This window comes from Scophthalmus maximus, chromosome 10 (genome assembly GCF_022379125.1).
Source record: "Scophthalmus maximus strain ysfricsl-2021 chromosome 10, ASM2237912v1, whole genome shotgun sequence".
NCBI classification, from domain to species: Eukaryota; Metazoa; Chordata; class Actinopteri; order Pleuronectiformes; family Scophthalmidae; genus Scophthalmus; species Scophthalmus maximus.
This window is the reverse complement of record NC_061524.1, coordinates 29,893-54,185: the sequence shown is the minus strand read 5'-3', so window position 1 is coordinate 54,185 and position 24,293 is coordinate 29,893. Positions and strand designations below refer to the sequence as shown.

Sequence of the window (24,293 nt, the reverse complement as noted above, 5' to 3'; positions counted from 1 at the left end):
AAGTGACACTTATAAATGTAGTGATGTTATTAATGATAATAATAGTAATACTAATAATAATAATGACGGGTTTGGATCCTGCAGCTGATGAGGAAAGAGACGTGACGAGGAAAGGAGACGTGATGAGGAAAGGAGACGTGACGAGGAAAGGAGATGTGATGAGGAAAGGAGACATGACGGGGAAAGGAGACGTGACGGGGAAAGGAGATGTGACGGGGAAAGGAGACGTGATGAGGAAATGAGATGTGATGAGGAAAGGAGACGTGACGAGGAAAGGAGACGTGACGGGGAAAGGAGACGTGACGGGGAAAGAGACCTGATGAGGAAAGGAGACGTGACGAGGAAAGGAGACGTGACGGGGAAAGGAGACGTGACGGGGAAAGAGACGTGACGAGGAAAGAGACCTGATGAGGAAAGGAGACGTGATGAGGAAATGAGATGTGATGAGGAAAGGAGACGTGACGAGGAAAGGAGACGTGACGGGGAAAGGAGACGTGACGAGGAAAGGAGACGTGACGGGGAAAGGAGACGTGACGGGGAAAGAGACCTGATGAGGAAAGGAGACGTGACGAGGAAAGGAGACGTGACGGGGAAAGGAGACGTGACGGGGAAAGAGACGTGACGAGGAAAGAGACCTGATGAGGAAAGGAGACGTGATGAGGAAATGAGATGTGATGAGGAAAGGAGACGTGACGAGGAAAGGAGACGTGACGGGGAAAGGAGACGTGACGAGGAAAGGAGACGTGACGGGGAAAGAAACCCGATGAGGAAAGGAGACGTGACGGGGAAAGGAAACGTGACGAGGAAAGAGACGTGACGAGGAAAGAGACCTGATGAGGAAAGAGACGTGACGAGGAAAGAGACGTGACGAGGAAAGAGACCTGATGAGGAAAGAGACCTGATGAGGAAAGAGACCTGATGAGGAAAGAGACCTGATGAGGAAAGGAGACGTGACGGGGAAAGGAGACGTGACGAGGAAAGAGACCTGATGAGGAAAGGAGACGTGACGAGGAAAGGAGACGTGATGAGGAAAGGAGACGTGACGAGGAAAGGAGACGTGACGAGGAAAGAGACCTGATGAGGAAAGAGACGTGACGCGGAAAGAGACGTGACGCGGAAAGAGACCTGATGAGGAAAGAGACCTGATGAGGAAAGGAGACGTGACGAGGAAAGGAGACGTGATGAGGAAAGGAGACGTGACGAGGAAAGGAGACGTGACGAGGAAAGAGACCTGATGAGGAAAGAGACCTGATGAGGAAAGGAGACGTGACGAGGAAAGGAGACGTGATGAGGAAAGGAGACGTGATGAGGAAAGGAGACGTGACGGGAAAAGGAGACGTGACGAGGAAAGGAGACATGGTGAGGATTTTTTAACTCTTTCATTAATTGAGTTAATATTCATTCATATTTGATATTTGATGTAATGGCAGTAACAGGCTCTGGACGTTTATGCTCAGAAAAAATAAAATCAAAAAAGAAATCTGCCCATCAGCTGTTGATGATTTCCGGTTCCGGTTCCTCTTGCCGCATCTACAGAGCCAAGTATCCAGGAAGGAGGAAAGATGGCGGCGGCCGAGCCTGACACAGATCAACTGTCTTCTCCGGGTTCGGAGTTCCTGAATTTCTCCGCCAAAGACACCGCGTCGGTAAGCGGCTCCTCGAGCGGGCAGCTCCGCCGACTCTTCTCCGTCCGGTCCCCGCGTTCAGCCGCAGCTCAACACCGGCTGAACGCGGGATTTAAAGGTCAATCTGCGGGGCTGCACCGAGCTACTGCTACAAGTGCTACTGCTACTACAACTGCTACTACAACTGCTACTACAACTGCTACTACAACTGCTACTTCTATTAATACTGCTACTAATACTGCTACTAATACTGTTACTAATACTAATATTGCTACTATTACGGCAACTGCTACTAATACTGCTACTGCTACTAAAACTGCTACTGCTACTGCTACTAATACTACTACTGCTACTAATACGGCAACTGCTACTAATACTGCTACTGCTACTAATACTGCTACTACAACTGCTACTAATACTACTACTGCCAATAATACTACTACTGCTACTAATGGTGCTACAACTGCTACTAATACTGCTACTAATACTAATACTGCTACTAATACTAATACTACAACTGCTACTAATACTGCGACTACAACTGCTACTAATACTGCTACTGCTACTAATACTAATACTGCTACTAATACAGTAACTGCTACTAATAATAATACTGCTACTAATACTGCTACTGCTACTAATAATGCTACTACTGGTACTACAATTGCTACTAATACTGCTACTAATACTGCGACTACAACTGCTACTAATTCTGCTACTGCTACTAATACGGCAACTGCTACTAATACTGCTACTAATACTGCTACTGCTACTAATAATGCTACTACTGGTACTACAACTGCTACTAATACTGCTACTAATACTGTTACTAATACTGCTACTGCTACTACAACTGCTACTAATACTGCTACTAATACTGTTACTAATACTAATACTGCTACTTATACTGCTACTGCTACTAATAATGCTACTACTGGTTCTACAACTGCTACTAATACTGCTACTAATACTACTACTACAACTGCTACTAATACTGCTCCTGCTACTAATACTAATACCGCTACTACTGCTTCTGCTACTGATGCTACAAGTGCTACTTCTACAAGAGCTACTGCTACTACTGCTACTAATACTGCTACTACTACTACTGGTACTACTACTGCTACCAGTCAGGGTCTGAGGTCCAAACCCAGAGTCAGGGTCTGAGGTTCAGACTTAGAGACAGAGTTGATTTGTGATCTTGTTCAGCACTTCTTACCTGAGATTGGGTTAGTTCACAGGTTGTGAGACAGAAATGTTCTTTTGATGTAGGTAATTTTTTAGGAAAAGGTATTTTCTGGTTTCCTTGGTGACCTGAAGAAACCTGCATGTTCTCACCTGTTCATACATTAACGACTCATCAGTTTGTCAACAAATTAACGGACACGTGGATTGTTAAGCACCATGGATCAGTTGACTGCTAGTGGCTTTGTTTAATGTGTAGTTAAGCATCACATCGTCATATATGAGAATCTGGACCTAAGAAATGTATTATTTATTTATTTATTTAATTAAAGTAGCTGCTGTTTGCCTGTAGTATTACACTAGCACTACAGGAGTACTTCAGTATTACAGGAGTGTATTTATAAATACATTCATAAATGTTTGTTAATGACAAAAATATATATGATCACATGACCTGTTGTGGCTCCTCTTCAGCGCTGGCTGGCGGCGGCTGACCTGCAGCAGGAAGTTTACCGTCACCTAGCAGCGTACGTTCCCAGAATCCTTTGCCTTGGTCCGAGCAGCAGTGGCGGCAGCAGCAGGGAGGGGCAGAGGGAGGAGCAGAGGGAGGAGCAGAGGGAGGAGCTGGCCTATCAGCTGCTCCTCCTGGCTCCTCTGGAGTGGCTCCTGCTGAGGGAGGAGCCTGCAGCCGGCCTGGCTCAGCTGCAGGAGAACAACCGTCCGTCACCGCTGTGTGGCCACGTGTTCAAGGTTGGCGAGCCCACGTACTCCTGCAGGTAATACCAGTCAGCTAATCAGGTGGCAGCTTCTCTCTGTCAGATCCTGTTCACATGATTTTCACTCGCCAACAAAATTTGGAACTTGGTGGAAAAAACCCAGATCGGAGGCAAATCATTGTTTGAGCAACAGTTAAACAACAACTTGAGCCAATTAGAGCCCAGGACTGGGTGTGTCATCTGTGAACAGGATGTTACAGAAGATCAGGATCAATCGGACTCATCGGAACACACATCTGTAACCAATATAACTGTGTGTGTGTGTGTGTGTGTGTGTGTGTGTGTGTGTGTGTGTGCGTGTGCGTGTGCGTGTGTGTGTGTGTGTGCGTGTGTGTGTGTGCGTGTGTGTGTGCGTGTGTGTGTGCGTGTGCTTTTTTGTTTAGGGAGTGTGCAGCTGATCCAACATGTGTTCTGTGCATGCAGTGTTTCCTGGGCAGTGTTCACAAAGAGCATCGCTACAGGGTGAGTGTTCACACACACACACACACACACACACACACACACACACACACACACACACACACACACACACACACACACACACAGCGGTGTGGGTCACCTGCAGCTGACAGGTTGACCTTTGACCTCTGTCTCAGCTGACTGTCCTGGTCAAATGGTTCTTTAGTGAACCAAGTCCTTGCTCATGTCAGGGGACGATCTGTTCAACAGCTGCCGTGTGTGTGTGTGTGTGTGTGTGTGTGTGTGTGTGTGTGTGTGTGTGTGTGTGTGTGTGTGCGTGTGCGTGTGCGTTGTAGATGACTACATCAGGAGGTGGAGGTTTCTGTGACTGTGGAGATGCTGAAGCCTGGAAGAGAGGTCCTTACTGCCAGAAACACACACCTACAGACAGACACACTGAGGAGGTGAGACAGCTGTCTGTCCATCTGTGTCTCTCTCTCTCTCTGTCTGTCTGTCTATCTGTCTATCTGTCTCTCACTCTCTCTGTCTGTCTCGGTCTGTCCATCTGTGTCTCTCTCTCTGTCTGTCTGTCTGTCTCTCTGTCTCTCTCTCTCTGTCTGTCTCTGTCTGTGTGTAGTAATAACTCTGTACGGTTGCCCAATCAGGACCCTGTAGCTCAGCTCCCAGCTGACATGGTTGCCCGTGGTTACAGCATCTTCTCCATCATCTTGAAGTACGCTGTTGACCTGCTTACCTGTGACCAGGAGGAGCAGCTCCCTGCAGGACTGGAGCCACCGTACGACACACACGTCACACACGCGTCACACGCGTCACGACAGATGAGACAAAAAGTATATTTACTGTTTTACTGCATGTACTAATACTGTGTGTGTGTGTGTGTGTGTGTGTGTGTGTGTGTGTGTGTGTGTGTGTGTGTGTGTGTGTGTGTGTGTGTGTGTGTGTGTGTGTGTGTGTGTGTGTGTGTGTGTGTGTGTGTGTGTGTGTGTGTGTACACAGGGAGAGAGGAGACACCTACTACTGCATGTTGTTTAATGATGAAGTCCACACGTATGAGCAGGTGATCTACACTCTGCAGAAAGCCGTCAACTGCAGCCAGAAGGAGGCTGTGAGCTTCGCCACCATGGTGGACAGAGACGTCAGTACTGCTCCTCTTCATTATCTTCAAACATTTTAGTTCAGTCAGTTAGAACTGAAAGGTCTGGGTACTATCACATGATGTGTGTGTGTGTTTGTGTTTAGGGCAGGAAGTCGGTTCGATATGGAGACTTTCAGTTCTGTGACCAGGCCAAGTCTGTCATAGTGGTGAGTGTGTACCGAGCTGTGGACTGAACACGAGTCACATGTTCTCCGTCATGGCCTCAGAACACGAGGGTTCTGTTCTGTTCCCCCAGAGGAACACCAGTCGTCAGTCGAAGCCCCTCAGGGTTCAGGTGATGCACTCATCTGTCGTGGCCCATCAGTGTTTCGCTCTGAAGGCCTTGAGCTGGATGGGACAGATCATTCAGTACTCTGGTACGTCTGGACTCCATTACCCACAATCCCCCTGTGTGTGTGTCGCTGCTGCTGTGTGGTCAGGGTGTTACCGTGTGTTTCAGATGGTCTGAGGAGGATCCTGTGTCAGGTGGGTCTGCAGAACGGTCCTGAAGGAGAGAACTCCTCGCTGGTCGACCGGCTGATGCTCAACGACTCCAAGATGTGGAAAGGTTCAATTCAGACGTTCTCCGCTAACAGATGTTCTCCACTGACAGATGTTCTCCACTGACAGATGTTCTCCACTGATAGATGTTATCCACTGACAGACTTTCTCCACTGACAGACGTTCTCCACTGACAGACGTACTCCACGAATAGTGGTTCTCAACTGACAGACATTTTCCGCTGACAGACGTTCTCCACTGACAGACGTTCTCCACTGACAGACCAACTCCACGGATATAGTGGTTCTCCACTGACAGATGTTCTCCACTGACAGACGTTGAGGAATTTTCATCTATCCCTGAGAAACTGTTGAGACGAGTCTTCTCAGGCACCAAGCGAGGTCATCTCATCTATAGCAAGCCTAAACAATCATTGAGCAGCTGATGTCTCACTCAAGGGGTCATAGTCGTGGGGAGATGAAGACATTACTCTAAACTAAATACACTACAGAGACCGGGGATGGGCAGACTATCTTGGGACACCAAACACTGTGAACCTGTTGATCTGTGTAGCGAATTGGAAGTCTCCTCAGTATTGAGCTCTTATAATAAATATTTCTGCTTAAGACATCCACGGTTTTCGTCTTCCTGATTCAGCATCCACTCCATCAATTATTCCATTTTAGCTGAGTCTGGCCAACAGGACTATAAATTATTCCATTTCAGACGTTCTCCACTGACAGACGTTCAGAACGATAAAGATTTAATAATTGAAGTGAGTCCGGTGACAGGGACTCACGTGTTCCTTGTTCTGCAGGAGCGAGGAACATCTACCACCAGCTGCTGATGAACAGCCTCCTCATGGACCTCAAGTACAAGAAGATATTTGCCATCCAGTTCGCCAAGGTAACGCACCTGATCAGTACTCAGCTGATCACTTGATCCTGACTGATCAGTTCAGGAATCGGTCTCACTCTGGAAACAAGCACAGTGTTCTTGAACTTATACGTAGACGTGAAACAAACGTGCCGACATCTTGGTTCCATCTGCTGATGAAGGTCATGACCCCAGGGTTAAAGGTTAACGAGCTGAATGTCGTCCTCTCCAGAACTACAGACGCCTCCAGACGGACTTCATGGAGGACGACCACGAGCGAGTGGTGTCAGTGACCTCGCTGTCTGTTCAGCTCTTCACTGTCCCGACCATGGTGAGTGGTTCTCCTCCTCCTTTTCCTCCTCCTCTTCCTCCTCCGTATGATGGAACTACATTCAAATTGTCATTGTTTATTGATTTGATCCATCATCCTTCAATCTGTGATTTTACAGAATCGTCCATAACCACTTGATCATGTGTTTAACCTGTGTGTGTGTGTGTGTGTGTGTGTGTGTACTCTGCAGGCCCGGATGTTGATGGTGGAGCAAAACCTGATGACAACCATCATCAGGACGTTTGTGGATCACCTCCGTCACAGAGACCTTCAGGGACGCTTCCAGTTCGACCGCTACACGGCGCAGCAGGCGTTCAAGTTCGGACGAGTCCAGAGCCTCATCGGAGACCTGAAGTGAGGACCAGTCAGGTCAACTGATCCTCACTTCAGGACCAGTCAGGTCCAGTTAGAGTTTTGTTAATCTCCAGTTTGTTTGTCCAGGTACGTTCTGATCACTCGTCCCTCTGAATGGACCAATCAGCTCAGACTGAAGTTTCTAGAAGGTCTGGATGCTTTTCTGGATCTGCTCAAGTGTATGCAGGTAACATCCACCTGTATGTCTGATCTGTGGACATGTCTTTCTGATCTGTGAACCTGTCTGATCTGTGGACCTGTCTGTCTGATCTGTCTCAGGGTATGGACCCGGTGGTGAGACAGGTGGGGCAGCACATCGAGATGGAGCCTGAGTGGGAGGCAGCATTCACACTTCAGATGAAACTGACTCACATCATTTCCATGATCCAGGAGTGGTGCTCCACTGACGTGAGTCTACACAACTACCCAACACTACACAACACTACACAACTACACTACACAGAACTACACAACTACACAACACAATCAATAACTGATCAATAATGTGTGTGTCAGGAGCACGTGCTGATCGACGCCTACAGGAAGTGTCTGAGCGCGCTCAGTCAGTGTCACTGCGGCCTCCCGGACGGTGAACAGCCAATCAGCTTGAGTCTGGCCGGACACACAGTGGATACGTTCAGGTACCAGGTGTCTCAGGACAAGGTGTCGATACACCTGCCTGTCTGCAGGCTGCTGGCAGGTACAAACACACACACACACACACACACACACACACACACACACACACACACACACACACACACACACACACACACACACACACACACACACACACACACACACACACACACACACACACACACACACACACACACACACACACACACACACACGATAACAGGTCAGTGTGTCCTCAGGTCTCCACGTCCTCCTCAGCAGGACAGAATTGTCGTCTCGTGTCCCGGAGCAGCTTCCTCTGGTCAGTAGCTCGGCCAGTGATTCACACGTCAGTGATTCAAATCGTCAAACCAATCAATACATCTATGTGTGTGTTCCTTAGGGGGAACTCAGCCCCCCCCTCCTCATCGAACTCCCCCTCCGCTGCCTGGTGCTCTGTGCCCAGGTGCATGCTGGGATGTGGAGGAGGAACGGCTTCTCCCTGATCAACCAGGTGAGTTCAAACCTGTATGTGACAAGTCACATGGTATGAACACGCCCCCCCTGATGTGCACATTGACCTGATCAATATGTTACTGTGTGTGTGTTACACTGTGTGATTCTGAGAACACACAAAACCTCCACACTGTTTGTGTTCAGATCTATTATTACCACAACGTGAAGTGCAGAGTGGAGATGTTCGACAAAGACATCATCATGCTGCAGGTAGAAACACGCAGTACTGACACTGCTGACACTACTGACACTGCTGTCACTACTGACAATACTGACTTGGTGATGGTGTGTTTCTCTGCAGGCGGGGGCGTCCATGATGGATCCAAACCACTTCCTGATGATCGTTCTGAGTCGGTTCGAACTGTTCAACATTTTCAACTCCGCAGACGTCAGGAAGAGATACAGAGAGGCCAACAAGGTCAGTACAGACACTAACCGACACTAACAGACGTCAGGAAGAGATACAGAGAGGCCAGCAGGGTCAGTACTGACACCACTGACACTAATAGACGTCAGGAAGAGATACAGAGAGGCCAACAAGGTCAGTACTGACACTACAGACACTAACAGACATCAGGAAGAGATACAGAGAGGCCAGCACGGTCAGTACTGACACTACAGACACTACTGACAGTAACAGACGTCAGGAAGAGATACAGAGAGGCCAACAGGGTCAGTACTGACACCACTGACACTACTGAAACTAACAGATTTCAGGAAGAGATACAGAGAGGCCAACAGGGTCAGTACTGACACTAACAGACGTCAGGAAGAGATACAGAGAGGCCAGCAGGGTCAGTACTGACACTACTGACACTAACAGACGTCAGGAAGAGATACAGAGAGGCCAACAGGGTCATTACTGACACCACTGACACTAACAGACTTCAGGAAGAGATACAGAGAGGCCAACAAGGTCAGTACTGACACTACTGACACTAACAGACGTCAGGAAGAGATACAGAGAGGCCAACAGGGTCATTACTGACACCACTGACACTAACAGACTTCAGGAAGAGATACAGAGAGGCCAACAAGGTCAGTACTGACACGACAGACACTACTGACACTAACAGACGTCAGGAAGAGATACAGAGAGGCCAACAGGGTCAGTACTGACACCACTGACACTACTGACACTAACAGATGTCAGGAAGAGATACAGAGAGGCCAACAGGGTCAGTACTGACACTAACAGACGTCAGGAAGAGATACAGAGAGGCCAACAGGGTCAATACTGACACTACTGACACAAACAGACGTCAGGAAGAGATACAGAGAGGCCAACAGGGTCAGTACTGACACTACTGACACTAACAGACGTCAGGAAGAGATACAGAGAGACCAACAGGGTCAGAACTGACACTACTGAAAGTGCTGTATGTTTCACAGGATGTGGTCCAGCAGAACAACACTCTGATTGAGGAGATGCTTCACCTCATCATTATGGTTGTCGGTGAGTCGGTCTGTGCTGGTTCAGGTTCATTCATAAAAAAAATGGAACCAGGTTGTGACCGACTGTGTCTGTGGTTCAGGTGAGCGCTACGTGGCAGGTGTCGGACAAGTGGAGCCCTTCGACGAGGTCAGGAGAGAAATCATCCATCAGCTGTCGATCAGACCGATGGCTCACAGTGAACTGGTGAAGGCTCTGCCCGAGAACGTGAGTCTGTGAACCTGTCTGTGAACCTGTCTGTCTGTGAACCTGTCTGTCTGTGAACCTGTCTGTGTGTGAACCTGTTTGTGTGTGAACCTGTCTGTGTGTGAACCTGTCTGTGTGTAAACCTGTACGTCTCTGAACCTGTCTGTGCCTTCAGGGGAATAAGGAGACCGGTCTGGAGGGAGTCATCGACATCGTAGCTTCATTCAAGTCAGTTCTCTTTATATTTCCAACTTAAATACAACCAGTACTGACTCTACTGACTGTCTGTAGTACTGACTACTGACTGTCTATGGGTACTACTGACTGACTCTACTGACTGTCTGTAGTACTGACTACTGACTCTACTGACTGTCTGTGGTACTACTGGTATTATTACTGACTACTGACTACTGACTGTCTGTGGTACTACTGGTATTATTACTGACTACTGACTACTGACTGTCTGTAGTACTACTGACTAACTCTACTGACTGTCTGTAGTACTGACTATTGACTGTCTTACTACTGACTGTCTGTAGTACTACTGACTGACTCTACTGACTATCTGTGGTACTGACTACTGACACTACTGACTATCAGTGGTACTGACTATTGACTCTACTGACTGTCTGTAGTAGTGACTACTGACTGTCTGTACTACTGACTGAATCTACTGACTATCTGTGGTACTGACTACTGATACTACTGACTATTGGTGGTACTGACTACTGACTCTCCTGGCTGTCTGTGGTACTGACTACTGACTGTCTGTAGTACTACTGACTGACATTCTGACTATCTGTAGTACTGACTACTGACTCTACTGACTGTCTGTGGTACTGACTACTGACTCTACTTACTGTCTGTAGTACTGACTACTGACTGTCTGTGGTACTACTGACTGACTCTACTGACTGTCTGTGGTACTGGTTTACTGTAGTGCCTGTCTGTAGTTACTAACTGTCTGTACTGCGTCCACAGGAAGCCTGGAGTGACAGGTCGAGGTTTGTATGAACTTCGTCCTGAGTGGAACAAAAACTTCAATCTGTACTTTCATCACTACAGCAGAGCTGATCAGTCCAAGGTACGAACACTGATCATTTATAGTCATCAGTTATTGATCGGGTCATTCATCAGTTATAGATCGGTCAGTCATCAGTTATAGATCAGGTCAGTCATCAGTTATAGATCAGGTCAGTCATCAGTCATAGATCTGGTCAGTCATCAGTCATAGATCTGGTCAGTCATCAGTTATTGATCGGGTCAGTCATCAGTTATTGATGGGGTCAGTCATCAGTTATTGATGGGGTCAGTCATCAGTTATTGATGGGGTCAGTCATCAGTTATTGATGGGGTCAGTCATCAGTCATAGATCTGGTCAGTCATCAGTTATTGATGGGGTCAGTCATAAGTTATTGATGGGGTCAGTCATCAGTTATAGATCGGGTTAATCATCAGTTATTGATCGGGTTAGTCATCAGGATATTGATCGGGTCAGCAATCCTTTAGTCATAGATCTGTGTTGTCATGGCAACCATGTGTGTGTTTCAGGCTGAGGAGGCTCAGAGGAAGCTGAGGAGACAGAAAGGAGAGGACACAGGTAATGTCAGAGTAAATGTGTGACATCATCATGTCCACTCAGATGAAGAATGTTGATTATCAGTTGGTTGGTAACAGGTCAGAAGTCGGTCACCACTGTGGTGATCTGTTATAGCTCAGTGCTCCAGTCAGTCTGGAATCCTCCAGTTCTCCAGAACAGCATCCAGGCCCATCTGTCTTCAGGTCAAAGGTTAAACTCCCGGAGCTGCTTCCTCCTCATCCGCGACCTGCAGGCGAGGCTCAGGGCTGGTAACCCTAACCCTTAGTCTGAGGTCAAAGAGTCAAAAGTATTAAAGAAAAACGATGAACTGAACCTGAAATATAAATATGAAGGAGGAAGATTTGATAAACAGTGATGATGTAACAGTTTTGTCTCTCGCTGTCTGTCTCTCTCTCTCTCTCTCTATCTGTCTGTCTGTAGCTCTCCCCCCTCCCCTCCCTCCCCCTCTATGTCCCCTCTTTGGGAGTCTGGTGAACCTGTTGCAGTGTGACGTGTTGCTGTCAGTAGAGGGCGCTGTGCTGCAGTGGGCTGTGGAGTCCAGTGGAGGGGGCTGGACTGAGTCCATGCTTCAGAGGGTAAGTCAGTACTTGTACTTGTACTGTGTGTGTGTGTGTGTGTGTGTGTGTGTGTGTGTGTGTGTGTGTGTGTGTGTACTGTATATAGTAAGTTTACCATGTGTACCGTGTACTCTGTATGTGTACTGTGTGTAAAGGTGCTCCATCTGGTCGCCATGTCTCTTCTGGAGGAGCAGCAGCAACTGGAGAACAACAGAGACGATGACGTCACCTTTAACTACACCTACAAGATCACTCGTCAGTACACACAGCTACACAACAACACACCTAAGCACATTGTGTAATTACTTTTTGTTTGCCATTAAACACAAACAAACAACTAACGTGTGTGTGTGTGTGTGTGTGTGTGTGTGTGGGTGTGGGTGGGTGGGTGGGTGGGTCCAGGTGAAGCTCCCAGTCCTTCAGGAAGTGTCCTGGCCTTGTTGGAGACTCTGCAGAAGGCTCCTCAACTGGAGGTTCACAAAGACATGATCACTTGGATCATCAAGGTAACGAAATGTAAACATGGACCTTATTGTTCATGTCTAATCAATTATCTTCAAAGTCTGAAAACAAACACAAGTCCACCTTCGGTTCCTCCGTCCCTCATGTCTCTGTCTGTATACACATTTATACACCTCTGTCCTTCATGTCTCTGCCTGTATACACCTCTGTCATACATGTCTTTGTCTGTATACACCTTTAAACACCTCTGTCCTTCATGTCTCTGCCTGTATACACCTCTGTCATACATGTCTTTGTCTGTATACACCTTTAAACACCTCTGTCCTTCATGTCTCTGTCTGTATACACCTTTCTAGACCTCTTTCCATCATGTATCTGTCTGTATACACCTCTGTCCATCATGTCTCTGTCTGTATACACCTTTATAGACCTCTGTCCTTCATGTCTCTGTCTGTATACACCTCTGTCAATCATGACTCTATCTGTATACACCTTATAACCCCCTAAAACCTAAACCTCTTAAGCCGTCCACAGTTTGTTTGTATATTTGTTGCAGATGGTGGCAAACATTAAAACAATGAGAGAACAAACAGCGTCCACGTCCACCGTCAGTGTCTGTCCAGGACACGGAGCAGAGGAGGTAAAACACCAGAACATCTGAATAACACACTGACATGCAGCAGCCTGAGCAGTAGAACACATCTGTGGTGTCCCGCAGACGGTGAGAGACAGAGACAAGGCGGAGAGGAAGAGGAAGGCGGAGATGGCTCGTCTCCGCAGGGAGAAGATCATGGCTCAGATGTCTGAGATGCAGAAACATTTCATCAACGAGAACAAAGAACTTTTCCAACAAAGTCTTGAGGAGCTGGAGGCATCAACATCTGCTGCTGCAGAGACCAGGTACACTGGTATACACCTTTTATATACCTGTATACACCTATATATACTAGTATACATATTTATATCCCTGTATACACCTTAATCTACCAGTAAACACCTTTTATATACCCACATACACATTTATATACCCGTATACACCTTTATACACCTCCATACACATTTATATACCCGCATACACATTTATACACCTGCATACACCTTTATATACCCTCATACACATTTATATACTTGCATACACCTTTATATACCTGTGTACACCTTTATATACCTCTTCATAAGTGCAACACAGATGCTCCACTGATCCATTGTGCTGCTCTCTTCAGGAACTATTGACAGGCTCCATTTTCCGCCATTATTGGGAAACAACTGGTCCATTGGCGTGAACGGATATGTCGCGACTGTCTCTCTCAATGGCTCTGGTTGCTGTGATTAAAATGTTTCTTGTATCATCCACCAACATAAAAAACGTGCTTGGCTCCTCCCTCCCAGTGCCACCGGTTTGGGGCCGACCTGTGTGACGCAGGTGTGTGTTGGTCCCAGGAGAGTGGGCCGAGCTGAGCACCGTCAGCTGGTGACTTGTATCCTGTGTCAGGAAGAGCAGGAGGTCAGAGGTCACAGCAGAGCCATGGTGCTGGCTGCGTTTGTCCAGAGGTCGACTGTGTTGTCCAAAAACCGCCGCCACATTGTGCCTGACCCAGGTGAGTTTCACTCTGACATCATCAGTACATCAACCAATCAGAGTTAATGGTTGATTGATTGATGGATGTGTGTTTCAGAGCGGCAGGAGCCTCTGTTCATGCACCCTGACCTTTCTCTGGGGATCCACACAGCCAGCTGTGGACACATCATGCACGCCATCTGCTGGCAGAGGTACGACACTGATGTCACATTCACAAAGAGTTCTAATCCTGGAACCAGATTAATCGTTACAATCAAACCTTTTATTCAAAAATATTTTTTTGGAAAACCTTAAAAAAAGGCAAAGACTGTACATAATTATTTAAATCATCTCATAAACCAAACTGGTGAAAACATACAGACTAAACCCAGACGAGCTCTGGCTAATGCTACTCTCACAGAAGTCACTTCTTTGTCGCTTCAAAAGAGAAGTTGCGCTATACTGATGCTGGCAAGTACAGTTTATGAAGCAGCGAAGAAGAAGTGATTTCCAGGAGTGTAGGGTTAGCCAGAGCTAGTGGAAATGTCAGCGGCAATTTGGCAATATTTCCCACTGGAAAGTGTTTTATGTTGGTGGAACTACTTTAAAGACGTGGTATGGCATCGTTTTTTGTGGCATCAATTTGAAGATATCAGTTACTTTGAGTCAGATGCTCGTTCATCAGCCTTGGTTGTTTACATAAGTCACTTCTCTGCCCATTATCAGATAATCGGTTGTGATTGGACCGGCAATTCTGACAGGGGGGAATTGAAATGAGCTCCCTGAATTCATCTGGGTCCCAAGATAGTAATTTTTCGATACGATATAAGAATTAGAGACTTTAGTATGTCTAATGGCCACTAGGTGCTGCTGGAGGGTCATGGAGAGTTTATGAGCACATACACACACACACAATCACACTCACTCACTAAAGCCTCTGTGTGCGTTCAGGTACTTTGAAGCCGTGCAGTTGAAGGAGCAGAGACGTCAGCAGCGTCTTCGAGGTCACACCAGCTACGACGTGGAGAACGGAGAGTTTCTGTGTCCGCTCTGCGAATGTCTGAGCAACACAGTGATCCCTCTATTGCCACACTCACCTGACCACAGGTACACGCACACACACACACACACCTGACCACACACACCTGACTGCAGGTACACACACCTGACCACACACTTGACCGAAGGTACACACACACGCACACACCTGACCACAGGTACACACAGACACACACACACACACACACACACACACACACACACACACACACCTGACCACAGGTACACACACACACACACACACACACACACACACACACACACACACTCCTGACCACAGGTACGCACACAAACACACACCTGACCACGGGTACACACACACACACACACACACACACACACACACACCCACACCTGACCACAGGAACACACACACACAAACACACACCTCACCACACACACACACACACACACACACCTAACCACAGGTACACATACACACACACACACACACACACACACACACACACACACACACACACATACATACATACACCTGACCACAGGTAAGACCAGATTGATTCCAGTTATTGATTAATTGATATTTTTGACAAACTGATATGTTGTTATTGTTACCCGACAGGTGTACACACTCTCTCTCTCTCCCTGTCAGTGTCAATCATCCCACTCTGGAGGCGTGGCTTAACACAACCAATCAGCAGATAGCAACACTACACTCCGCCCACAGGAAGCAGTCTGACGGTCAGTCACCTGTCAATCATTTAGAGGACAAACTGAAGTTTGTTGTTGACATATGACGCAGGAAATTTCTGGATGGTTGTGTCGGAGACAGGAAGTGATGTCGTCAACACGTTCACTCTAACGTTTTCCAGAGGTTCAACCAGGAGGACGAGGAGAACCTCTGGAGAACATTTGTGTCTAGAAGTCAGTTCATGTCAAGTTCATGTCAAGTTCGTGTGTGTGTGTGTGTGTTTTTTTCAGGAACTGCAGAGGAGGCGGAGCCTGCAGGGGAGGCAGAGCCTGCAGCTCCTGAAGGATTCAGAGTCGACTTCACTCCACAGTGAGTCAGCAGTTGTGTGTATTGATCCTGATCAATAACCTGTTTGTGGTTATGTTGAAGTTATATAAATATACAGTAATATATCGTTTAAAATATGTATCTAAGTTAATTGTGATTAATTTAAATGTTTTCAATAAATCTTAGAATGTTTCCTTTGAGTCGACAACATCCAATCATACACGTCGTGAGGAGTACACCTTCCTCAGTAACTAACTCTTACAGATGACCTTCTGACCTTTGTGACCTCTGACAATGTTCTCGGGTTCTGTCTGACCATCCTAGATGATGTCAGCAGTTGATGATGTCACTGTGATGCCACTGTGTCCCTCAGGAGCCCGTTCTCCAGCAGCATCAGAGAGATGATCACGACCTTCAGCGTGTCCACCTACAAGGTCGGACTGAAGCTGAATCCCAACGAGCAAGATCCTCGCGTTCCAGTGCTGAGTTGGTCCACCTGCGCCTACACCATTCAGAGTATAGGTACACACACACCTGAGAGGTCAGAGGTCAGGTACAAATACACGGCTGAGAGGTCAGAGGTCACCCTGACATTGTTTTTGGTTGCAGAACGCCTCCTGATGGAAGAGGAGAAGCCGTTGTTTGGGAGTTTACCTTGCCGACAGGTAACATGCTCTGTTTGTTCAGATCAGTGAGAGGAGCAGTCTGATTGGTCATGAGGGGCAGGGGGGCGGGGTGTAGGGTTGCCTGAGCTGGATGGTAATGATGTCATGGTTGATGTTCTGTCAATTAACATTGTCAGGTCAGAGGTCAAAACATGTACCCGTGAGCAGAGGCGGAGCTTCTTCCAGTTTCAACCTCATGGTGTGTGTGTGTGTGTGTGTGTGTGTGTGTGTGTGTGTGTGTGTGTGTGTGTGTGTGTGTGTGTGTGTGTGTGTGTGTGTGTGTGTGTGTGTGTGTGTGTGTGTGTGTGTGTGTGTGTGTGTGTGTGTGTGTGTGTGTGTGTGTGTGTTGCAGGACGACTGTCTCAGTTCTCTCACCAGGTTCAGTTCAGCGTGTTGGACAGTCGCTCCGCTGAAAACTGTTCACACACACTTCATCAGACTGTTCACAGGTAAACACAACAACAACAAAACAACATGTCCGCATTTTGTAAAAAGTGTGTCTGTTGTGTGTCTGTAGTGTGTAACGAGTGTGTCTGTTGTGTGTTTTGCAGCCCTGTTTCCAGACTCTCAGGTGGAGAACACTCCATGTATCCTCGACACTGACATGTTTCACCTGCTTGTGAGTTTTCTCTTCAGTCAATCCAGGTTGAATACAGATCATATTCAGTTTAACTCTCTAAATCCAGTTTCTCTCGGTGTTGGTCCAGTTTGTCTCGTGTAGATCCAGTTTCTCTCTGTGTTAATCAAGTTTTTTTCGGTGTAGATCAAGTTTCTCTCGGTGTGTTTCTCTCCGCAGGTTTACAGTGTGTTGTCCTACAGTTCAGTTCAAAGTCTGGACCAATCAGGTTGCAGCGTGGTCGACTCAGCTCATCTTCACCTCCTTCACCTGGTCACTGTGGCTCACCTGGTTCAGATCCTGCTCACCTCCACCACAGGTCAGTACACACACACACACCACTCATCTGTCTGTCTCTCACCCGTTTGTCTCTCGCCCATCTGTCTCTCACAGGTCTGTCTCTCACCCGTCTGTCTAAACCGTCTCTCTCACCCATCTGTCTCTCACCCGTCTGTCTCTCAACCGTCTGTCTCTCACCTGTCTGTCTCTCACACGTCTGTCTCTCACCCGTCTCTCTCACCTGTCTGTCTCTCACTCGTCTGTCTCACCCGTCTGTCTTTCACCCGTCTGTCTCTCACCTGTCTGTCTCTCACTCGGTTGTCTCACCCATATGTCTCTCACCCGTCTGTCTCTCACATGTCTGTCTGTAGAGGAGGTGTGTATGGATCAGGACAGTGAAGGATCAGAGGAGGAGATACTCACCTGTCAACTCTACAACACACTGAGAAAACACCTGGGCAGGTGAGACCACTCACACACAGATGCAGCTTTGAAGCTGATTTGAGGACATCACGTCTATCACAAAATAAATTATTATTTTATCTTCTAACCCTTTAAGATGAAAGTCACAAAACAAAAGGGGTTATGATAATGGAAATGATGAAAATGAAATATTTTTCACTTCCTGTTATAATAAAAGAACACGCTCACTCCAGCCAACACACGATGACATCATCAGTGATCACGTGTTGACTGGTGTGAATAAACATAAAAATATCATACTTGTTCATTTTAGTTTTTAAATGTAATTATTCATGATTTATACACACGCATACACACAGAACAACTGCTGAAATTTATTTAATGTCATAACTTGTGTGTGTGTGTGTGTGTGTGTGTGTGTGTGTGTGTGTGTGTGTGTGTTCAGTGTGTTACCTCAAGTGTCCTCTGGGTGGCAGTTGTGGCGTTGTGTCAAAGCTGGCATCTTGCCGTTTCTCCGAGCCACCGCCCTCTTCTTCCACTACCTGAACTCTACAGCGCCGCCTGCTGACCTGCTGGGTAACAACAACAACACACACACACACACACACACACACACACACACACACACACACACACACACACACACACACACACACACACACACACACACACGCACGCGCACGCAAATCTGACATGAACTGACATCTGGACATTGTCCTGATCTGCTCTGGATGTGAGAACAAAAATGTTCTTCAGAGGTTCTCCCCAGCCTCCTGGTTGAACCTCTGAAGAACATCACAGTGAATGTGTTGATGACATCATTTCCTGTCTCCGACAACGATCCACAGATTTTCCTGCGTCATGTGTCAACAACAAACTTCAGTGTGTCCTCTAGATGATTCACAGGTGACTGACAGGAGTCACAGATTTTAGTTTGGACACAAACAGGAAGAAGATCTGTAAGTGTGTATGTCCACAGTAACTTCCTGAATACACACTCGGTGTGGGTGTTGTAGTTGCAGGTCCTGGTCATTGGGAGGCGTTGTGCAGCTTCCTCAGTTTGCCCTCCAACCTGCTGCAGGTCCACCAAAACCAACACACACTGCTGGAGCCGCTCATATACAGGTAACACACACACACAAACACATTCAAACAAACTGAGGCCAACATGACAATCTCCTAAAACTGTGTGTGTGTGTGTGTGTGTGTGTATGTGATTCAGGTGGTGTTGTCATCCAGGTGTGAGACAGACGCTGCAGGGGGGCGGAGTCATCGTCAGGTTTCCCCGAGAGTCAAACAGACTCATTGAGCTGCCAGAAGATTACAGCGTCCTGATCAACCAGGCGTCCAGCTTCACGTCAGTACACACGCTACACACACGCTACACACACGCTACACACACGCTACACACACGCTACACACACGCTACACACACCCTACACACATCCTACACACACGCTACACACACCCTACACACACCCTACACACACACGCTACACACACGCTACACACACGCTTCACACACCCTACACACGCTTCACACACGCTTCACACACGCTACACACACGCTACACACACGCTACACACAAGCTACACACAAGCTACACACACACGCTACACCCAAAGATTCTGACTTATTTTCATTTATTTTGAGTGACGAAGGTTTTTCTGTATTTAGGATTAGGGTTAGCCACATAACAAAGCTTATCATATATTCTACATATAAATTTTAATAAATTAAATGCACTGATAATCTAAAATCAGACATGTTGATGTATTAAAAACTGTAGCAAAGTAATTGAAACAAAACAATTAAGTGCATCCCTCAATACAAAAATAAAGGCAAGCCAATCAATCAACAAACCAAATAAATTTCATATCTCAGCTCTCAGCTTGTGTTGTTTAGGGACCAAGAAAGCTCAGAGCTGGACACGCATTACAGTCATTGTTGAATCAACAGCTGATCAACTGTGGAGCAGGGTTGTGAACGTAGATCATGAGCAGAGCAAGGCTGCAGTTTGAGCGCTGCTCTGCTAAGGGCTGCTAACGAGGCTATACACGCACACTCAGGAGCAGCCAGAGAGCAGCATGCCGCTTGTGAGCTGCGGTTTCGCCACAGCTGGACTTGATGCGCACCAGAGAAAAATACAATTTTATCTTAACACAATATCGGACTATTTATCGGCTATAATTTCAGTATCTGATAGGCAAATAATAGTATAAAATTCCCACTATCGGCCCGATATATATCATGCATCCCTATTGGAAGTTAACTAAATCTTGACGTGACCCAGAAGTTTTTCCTCAGCACCATGATAAGAGCTGTTCAGATTCTCTAAATGCTTAGGAAAGGAGCTTCAATGCTTCTTTTCCTATCTCCTTTAGCAGAGGAAACACTGGAGCTTCCTTTGTGAGAGATATAGACACCCCACAACAATAACCTGACGCGCCATAAATGAACGTAAACGATTCAATATGAAGTATAAGAAGAAGAAGAAGTAGAAGAGCATGAATATGACCCAGATGTCAGTTACTGTTACATATGAATCATAAAACACTGAAACATGCTGATGGAGGCGCTGAGGTTTTTGTAGTTCATCTTCGGAAATTAGTAGTTTCACCATGACGTCACATGACGTAGTGGAGTCTGATTTTCTTTTCATAAGTTTTATGAATCCTCCTTGACTCCTTTCTTTGACCTCAGGACGTTTTCCACTGAGGTCAAGGAACGCTACATGAACGCTACATATTTGTGTGTGTGTGTGTGTGTGTGTGTGTGTGTGTGTGTGTGTGTGTGTGTGTGTGTGTGTGTGTGTGTGTGTGTGTGTGTGTGTGTGTGTGTGTGTGTGTGTGTGTGTGTGTGTGTGTGTGTGTGTGTGTGTGTGTGTGTGTGTGTGTGTGTCCCCACAGGTGTCCTCGCTCAGGTGGAGATAAGTCCAGAGCTCCCACTCTTTGTCTGGTCTGCGGCTCCATGTTGTGTTCTCAGAGTTACTGTTGTCAGACAGAGGTCGAGGGCGAAGACGTCGGTGCCTGCACCGCCCACACCTTCACCTGCGGAGCCGGGGTCGGACTGTTCCTCAGGTAACACGATGATGACATCATCAGCGATCAATCAATCAACTGTGATAACTGGGGCTATCTAACGTGCATCAGTGCTAAATGTCATGTCACATGATGTCACAGATGTGATCATCAGACTCCGCCTCCCTCTGAGCTGCAGGACAACAACATGTAGCTTTGATCCAAATCAACGTCGCGCTGCTTTAAATGTTTTACAGACTTTTACTTCACGTTGTCTCGTCATCACTTCCCGTGAAGGTTCAGTTCAGACTGATGTTTCACTCTGTGGCTCTGTGTTAGCATGCATGCTAAGCGCTAGCTCATTTCAAACAGGCGCAGTTAGTTGGTTGGTTTGTCTGTGATGAGCTGCTTTAACTTTAGTGTGTGTGTGTGTGTGTGTGTGTGTGTGTGTGTGTGTGTGTGTGTGTGTGTGTGTGTGTGTGTGTGTGTGTGTGTGTGTGTGTGTGTGTGTGTGTGTGTGTGTGTGTGTGTGTGTGTGTGTGTGTGTGTGTGTGTGTGTGTGTGTGTGTAGGGTCAGAGAGAGTCAGGTTTTGTTTGTTGCAGGTAAAACTAAAGGTAGTTTTTATCCTCCTCCGTATCTGGACGACTACGGAGAAACTGACCAGGGTCTCAAGTAGGTGTTGACCTTGTTGTTGTTGTTGCTAAACATATTTAATATATTATTGTGAGATATGAGGTAAATTAAACTTAATATTGAGCAATAATCTTGTACTTATATTAATGATAATATATAAAATTAGAATGGAAACAGTTAATCAGTGATTATTGATCATTGATCAGTGAAGTTCAGTCTCTTCCCAGCTGCTTCATTTGTGTGTGTGTGTGTGTGTGTGTGTGTGTGTGTGTGTGTGTGTGTGTGTGTGTGTGTGTGTGTGTGTGTGTGTGTGTGTGTGTGTGTGTGTGTGTGTGTGTGTGTGTGTGTGTGTGTGTGTGTGTGTGTGTGTGTGTGTGTGTGTGTGTGTGTGTGTGTGTTTTGCAGGCGGGGGAACCCCCTCCATCTCTGTCAGGAACGTTACAGGAAGATCGAGCGTCTGTGGCGGCAACACGGCATTGCCGAGGTCATAGGTCATGCTCAGGAGGCCAATCAGACGCTGGTCGCCATCGACTGGCAGCACCTGTGATGTTTGTCATGGCTCCACCCCTTCGCGCTCTCAAAGACAACCAGTGATTTGTTTTCAGCATAGTCCCCGCGCCTTTTTGTCCTCACAACCAGTCAGCCTCCTGCAGCCCAGAACTGAGCTCAGATCAGCTTTGACCTTTGATCTTGTCCATGTCTCAGTCCACCAATCAGAGAGCGGCAGTGACACTGACGATGTTTGATTCATCTTCTAGCTTTTTTCTTCTACTTCCTGTCCACAGTGAAGCCCCGCCCAGCCACACAGGTTGATTGTCAGCTCAGGTTGTGGTTTCTCTTTGCATCATGGGAAATAGTCACCGCCCACTTTTCTGATTGGTTCTGATGTTTAAACAGGTGTGTTGCTTCAAAAACTCCAATGGTGCATTTCACTAGCAATCTACCAATCACAGTTCAGCAGCCGAGGACCATGGGTAGAGAAGTAGATTATTCAATTAGTTAATTGATCAAATTTTTGGCAACTATTTTGATAATTGATGAGTCACTACGTGGAAATCACCTGACAGTGAACGCAACATAAACACGTGACGCTCACGTTAAAGACCGAGTTTGAACGCAGCATTGACGCCACACATTCCCGCCAGATTCTGCTTGAAACACAAAGTGATGTTTAAAACGAGATGACATCACTCTGGTGTGACATCATCATTAGCAAAGTAGCTGCTGATTGATCAACTCATGATGTGCGGTTGATTGTTTTAGGTTCCATGAAAACAGATTCCCAGAATTTCAGACCCACCTTTGGTAAAATGGGAATAAGGATCATAATAACTATTGATTAGTATTGATCAGATAGTTTTATTTAAAGCTGCCTTTGTTTCGTGTGTCGACGTCCGAAATCGTTTACTGTTTTTTATCGAAGGTCACCTGATCGTTCATCAGCTGATGTGACATCATCACCTCTGACCTGTTAATATGTGAATTCTTGTAAAAAATAAAGAAATGTATAATATTGTATAAGAATTAAAAACAATAAAAACTTCTAAAAACTTTTTGTTTGTCCTGAGGGAGGCGCCACATTTTTTTTAAGAACATGGATCTATTACACAAGAGGAGACCGGACGACTGCTCAGCCTTGCAGCTATTTTTGAGTGGCCACTCATGGTGCTTAAGCAAAAAAAATCCCCAGTGACCCAATCATCATTTTTTAAAAACTAAAAACGTCTACAGTCACATGACCTGTCAGCTCAAATTATTAAAAAGGTGAAGAGCCAATAAACGAGCTGATGAACGTGTCGCATGTATGTTTACTGTATGTGGACTGAAGTACAGCAAATATGATATGGGTTCATTGTGGATTAAAAACATTACATTTTTCATGACGTGAGATTCATTTGCATTTTGTAAACTATATTCAAGTTTTTAATGGTGATAAATAATTGATATTTTGATGTTTACAATTAATTTGACATCAAAACATACACACAACACGAGGTTTATTTATTAAAATAATGATGTTACTGAACATTTAGGCCATGTGTGTTACAGCCCTGCACCCTCTGTTTACATTATCTAAAGGTTAATTAATTACACGTTATCAAAATGTAAAATGCTAGTGAAACTGATCTGAACATTAATAAAGTAGATCGAGTATAATTCTGCAACATTCAATAAACACCTGAGCTTCAGTTGAGTGAATTTGAATATCGCCGTGACGTCATCACGAGGTTAACATGTCGATAAAAACGATCAAAAACAAAACCACAACATGAATATGTTGACTCGTCTTTGTGTCATTTATTCAGTTCTCTCTTTAGTGTTGGATCGAACTACGTTCACGTAACCGAGCAACAATCCTCCTTCCCGAGACACAACGTGACCACGCCTCCTGCTCGTACCACGGGAGTGACGTCACTGAAAGTTTTACAAAGATTAAAACTCCATGAGTTAAAGATAAACAACA

The 24,293-nt window shown here is 46.2% G+C and overlaps 1 protein-coding gene across 6 annotated transcripts; it reads left to right on the top strand.

Moving 5' to 3' along the window:
* Positions 1-1,328: 1,328 nt before the first annotated feature.
* On the top strand, positions 1,329-23,382 carry ubr2 (ubiquitin protein ligase E3 component n-recognin 2). Of its 6 annotated transcripts, none has more exons than XM_035605274.2 (47): positions 1,341-1,359; positions 1,537-1,646; positions 3,285-3,586; positions 3,970-4,048; positions 4,342-4,449; positions 4,651-4,781; positions 5,003-5,141; positions 5,246-5,308; positions 5,398-5,518; positions 5,602-5,709; positions 6,460-6,548; positions 6,751-6,849; positions 7,040-7,203; positions 7,291-7,390; positions 7,483-7,611; positions 7,720-7,903; positions 8,082-8,143; positions 8,225-8,335; positions 8,482-8,547; positions 8,639-8,755; positions 9,730-9,793; positions 9,873-9,997; positions 10,152-10,204; positions 10,958-11,060; positions 11,528-11,576; positions 11,997-12,151; positions 12,289-12,388; positions 12,536-12,639; positions 13,152-13,235; positions 13,314-13,495; positions 13,985-14,193; positions 14,272-14,365; positions 15,105-15,260; positions 15,826-15,914; positions 16,155-16,233; positions 16,565-16,713; positions 16,801-16,856; positions 17,209-17,305; positions 17,408-17,475; positions 17,653-17,791; positions 18,123-18,213; positions 18,620-18,750; positions 19,191-19,299; positions 19,397-19,531; positions 21,085-21,255; positions 21,767-21,868; positions 22,235-23,382. In XM_035605274.2, the coding sequence occupies exons 2-47, from the start codon at positions 1,563-1,565 to the stop codon at positions 22,374-22,376; spliced, it is 5,292 nt and encodes a 1,763-aa protein (XP_035461167.2). In that variant the 5' UTR covers positions 1,341-1,359; positions 1,537-1,562; the 3' UTR covers positions 22,377-23,382. The 6 variants fall into 6 exon arrangements, 4 of the variants coding, with proteins under 4 accessions (XP_035461167.2, XP_035461166.2, XP_035461168.2 ...); XM_035605273.2 differs by having other exon boundaries at positions 15,796-15,914; XM_035605275.2 differs by lacking the exon at positions 8,482-8,547 and having other exon boundaries at positions 15,796-15,914.
* The last annotated feature ends 911 nt before the right edge of the window (positions 23,383-24,293 follow it).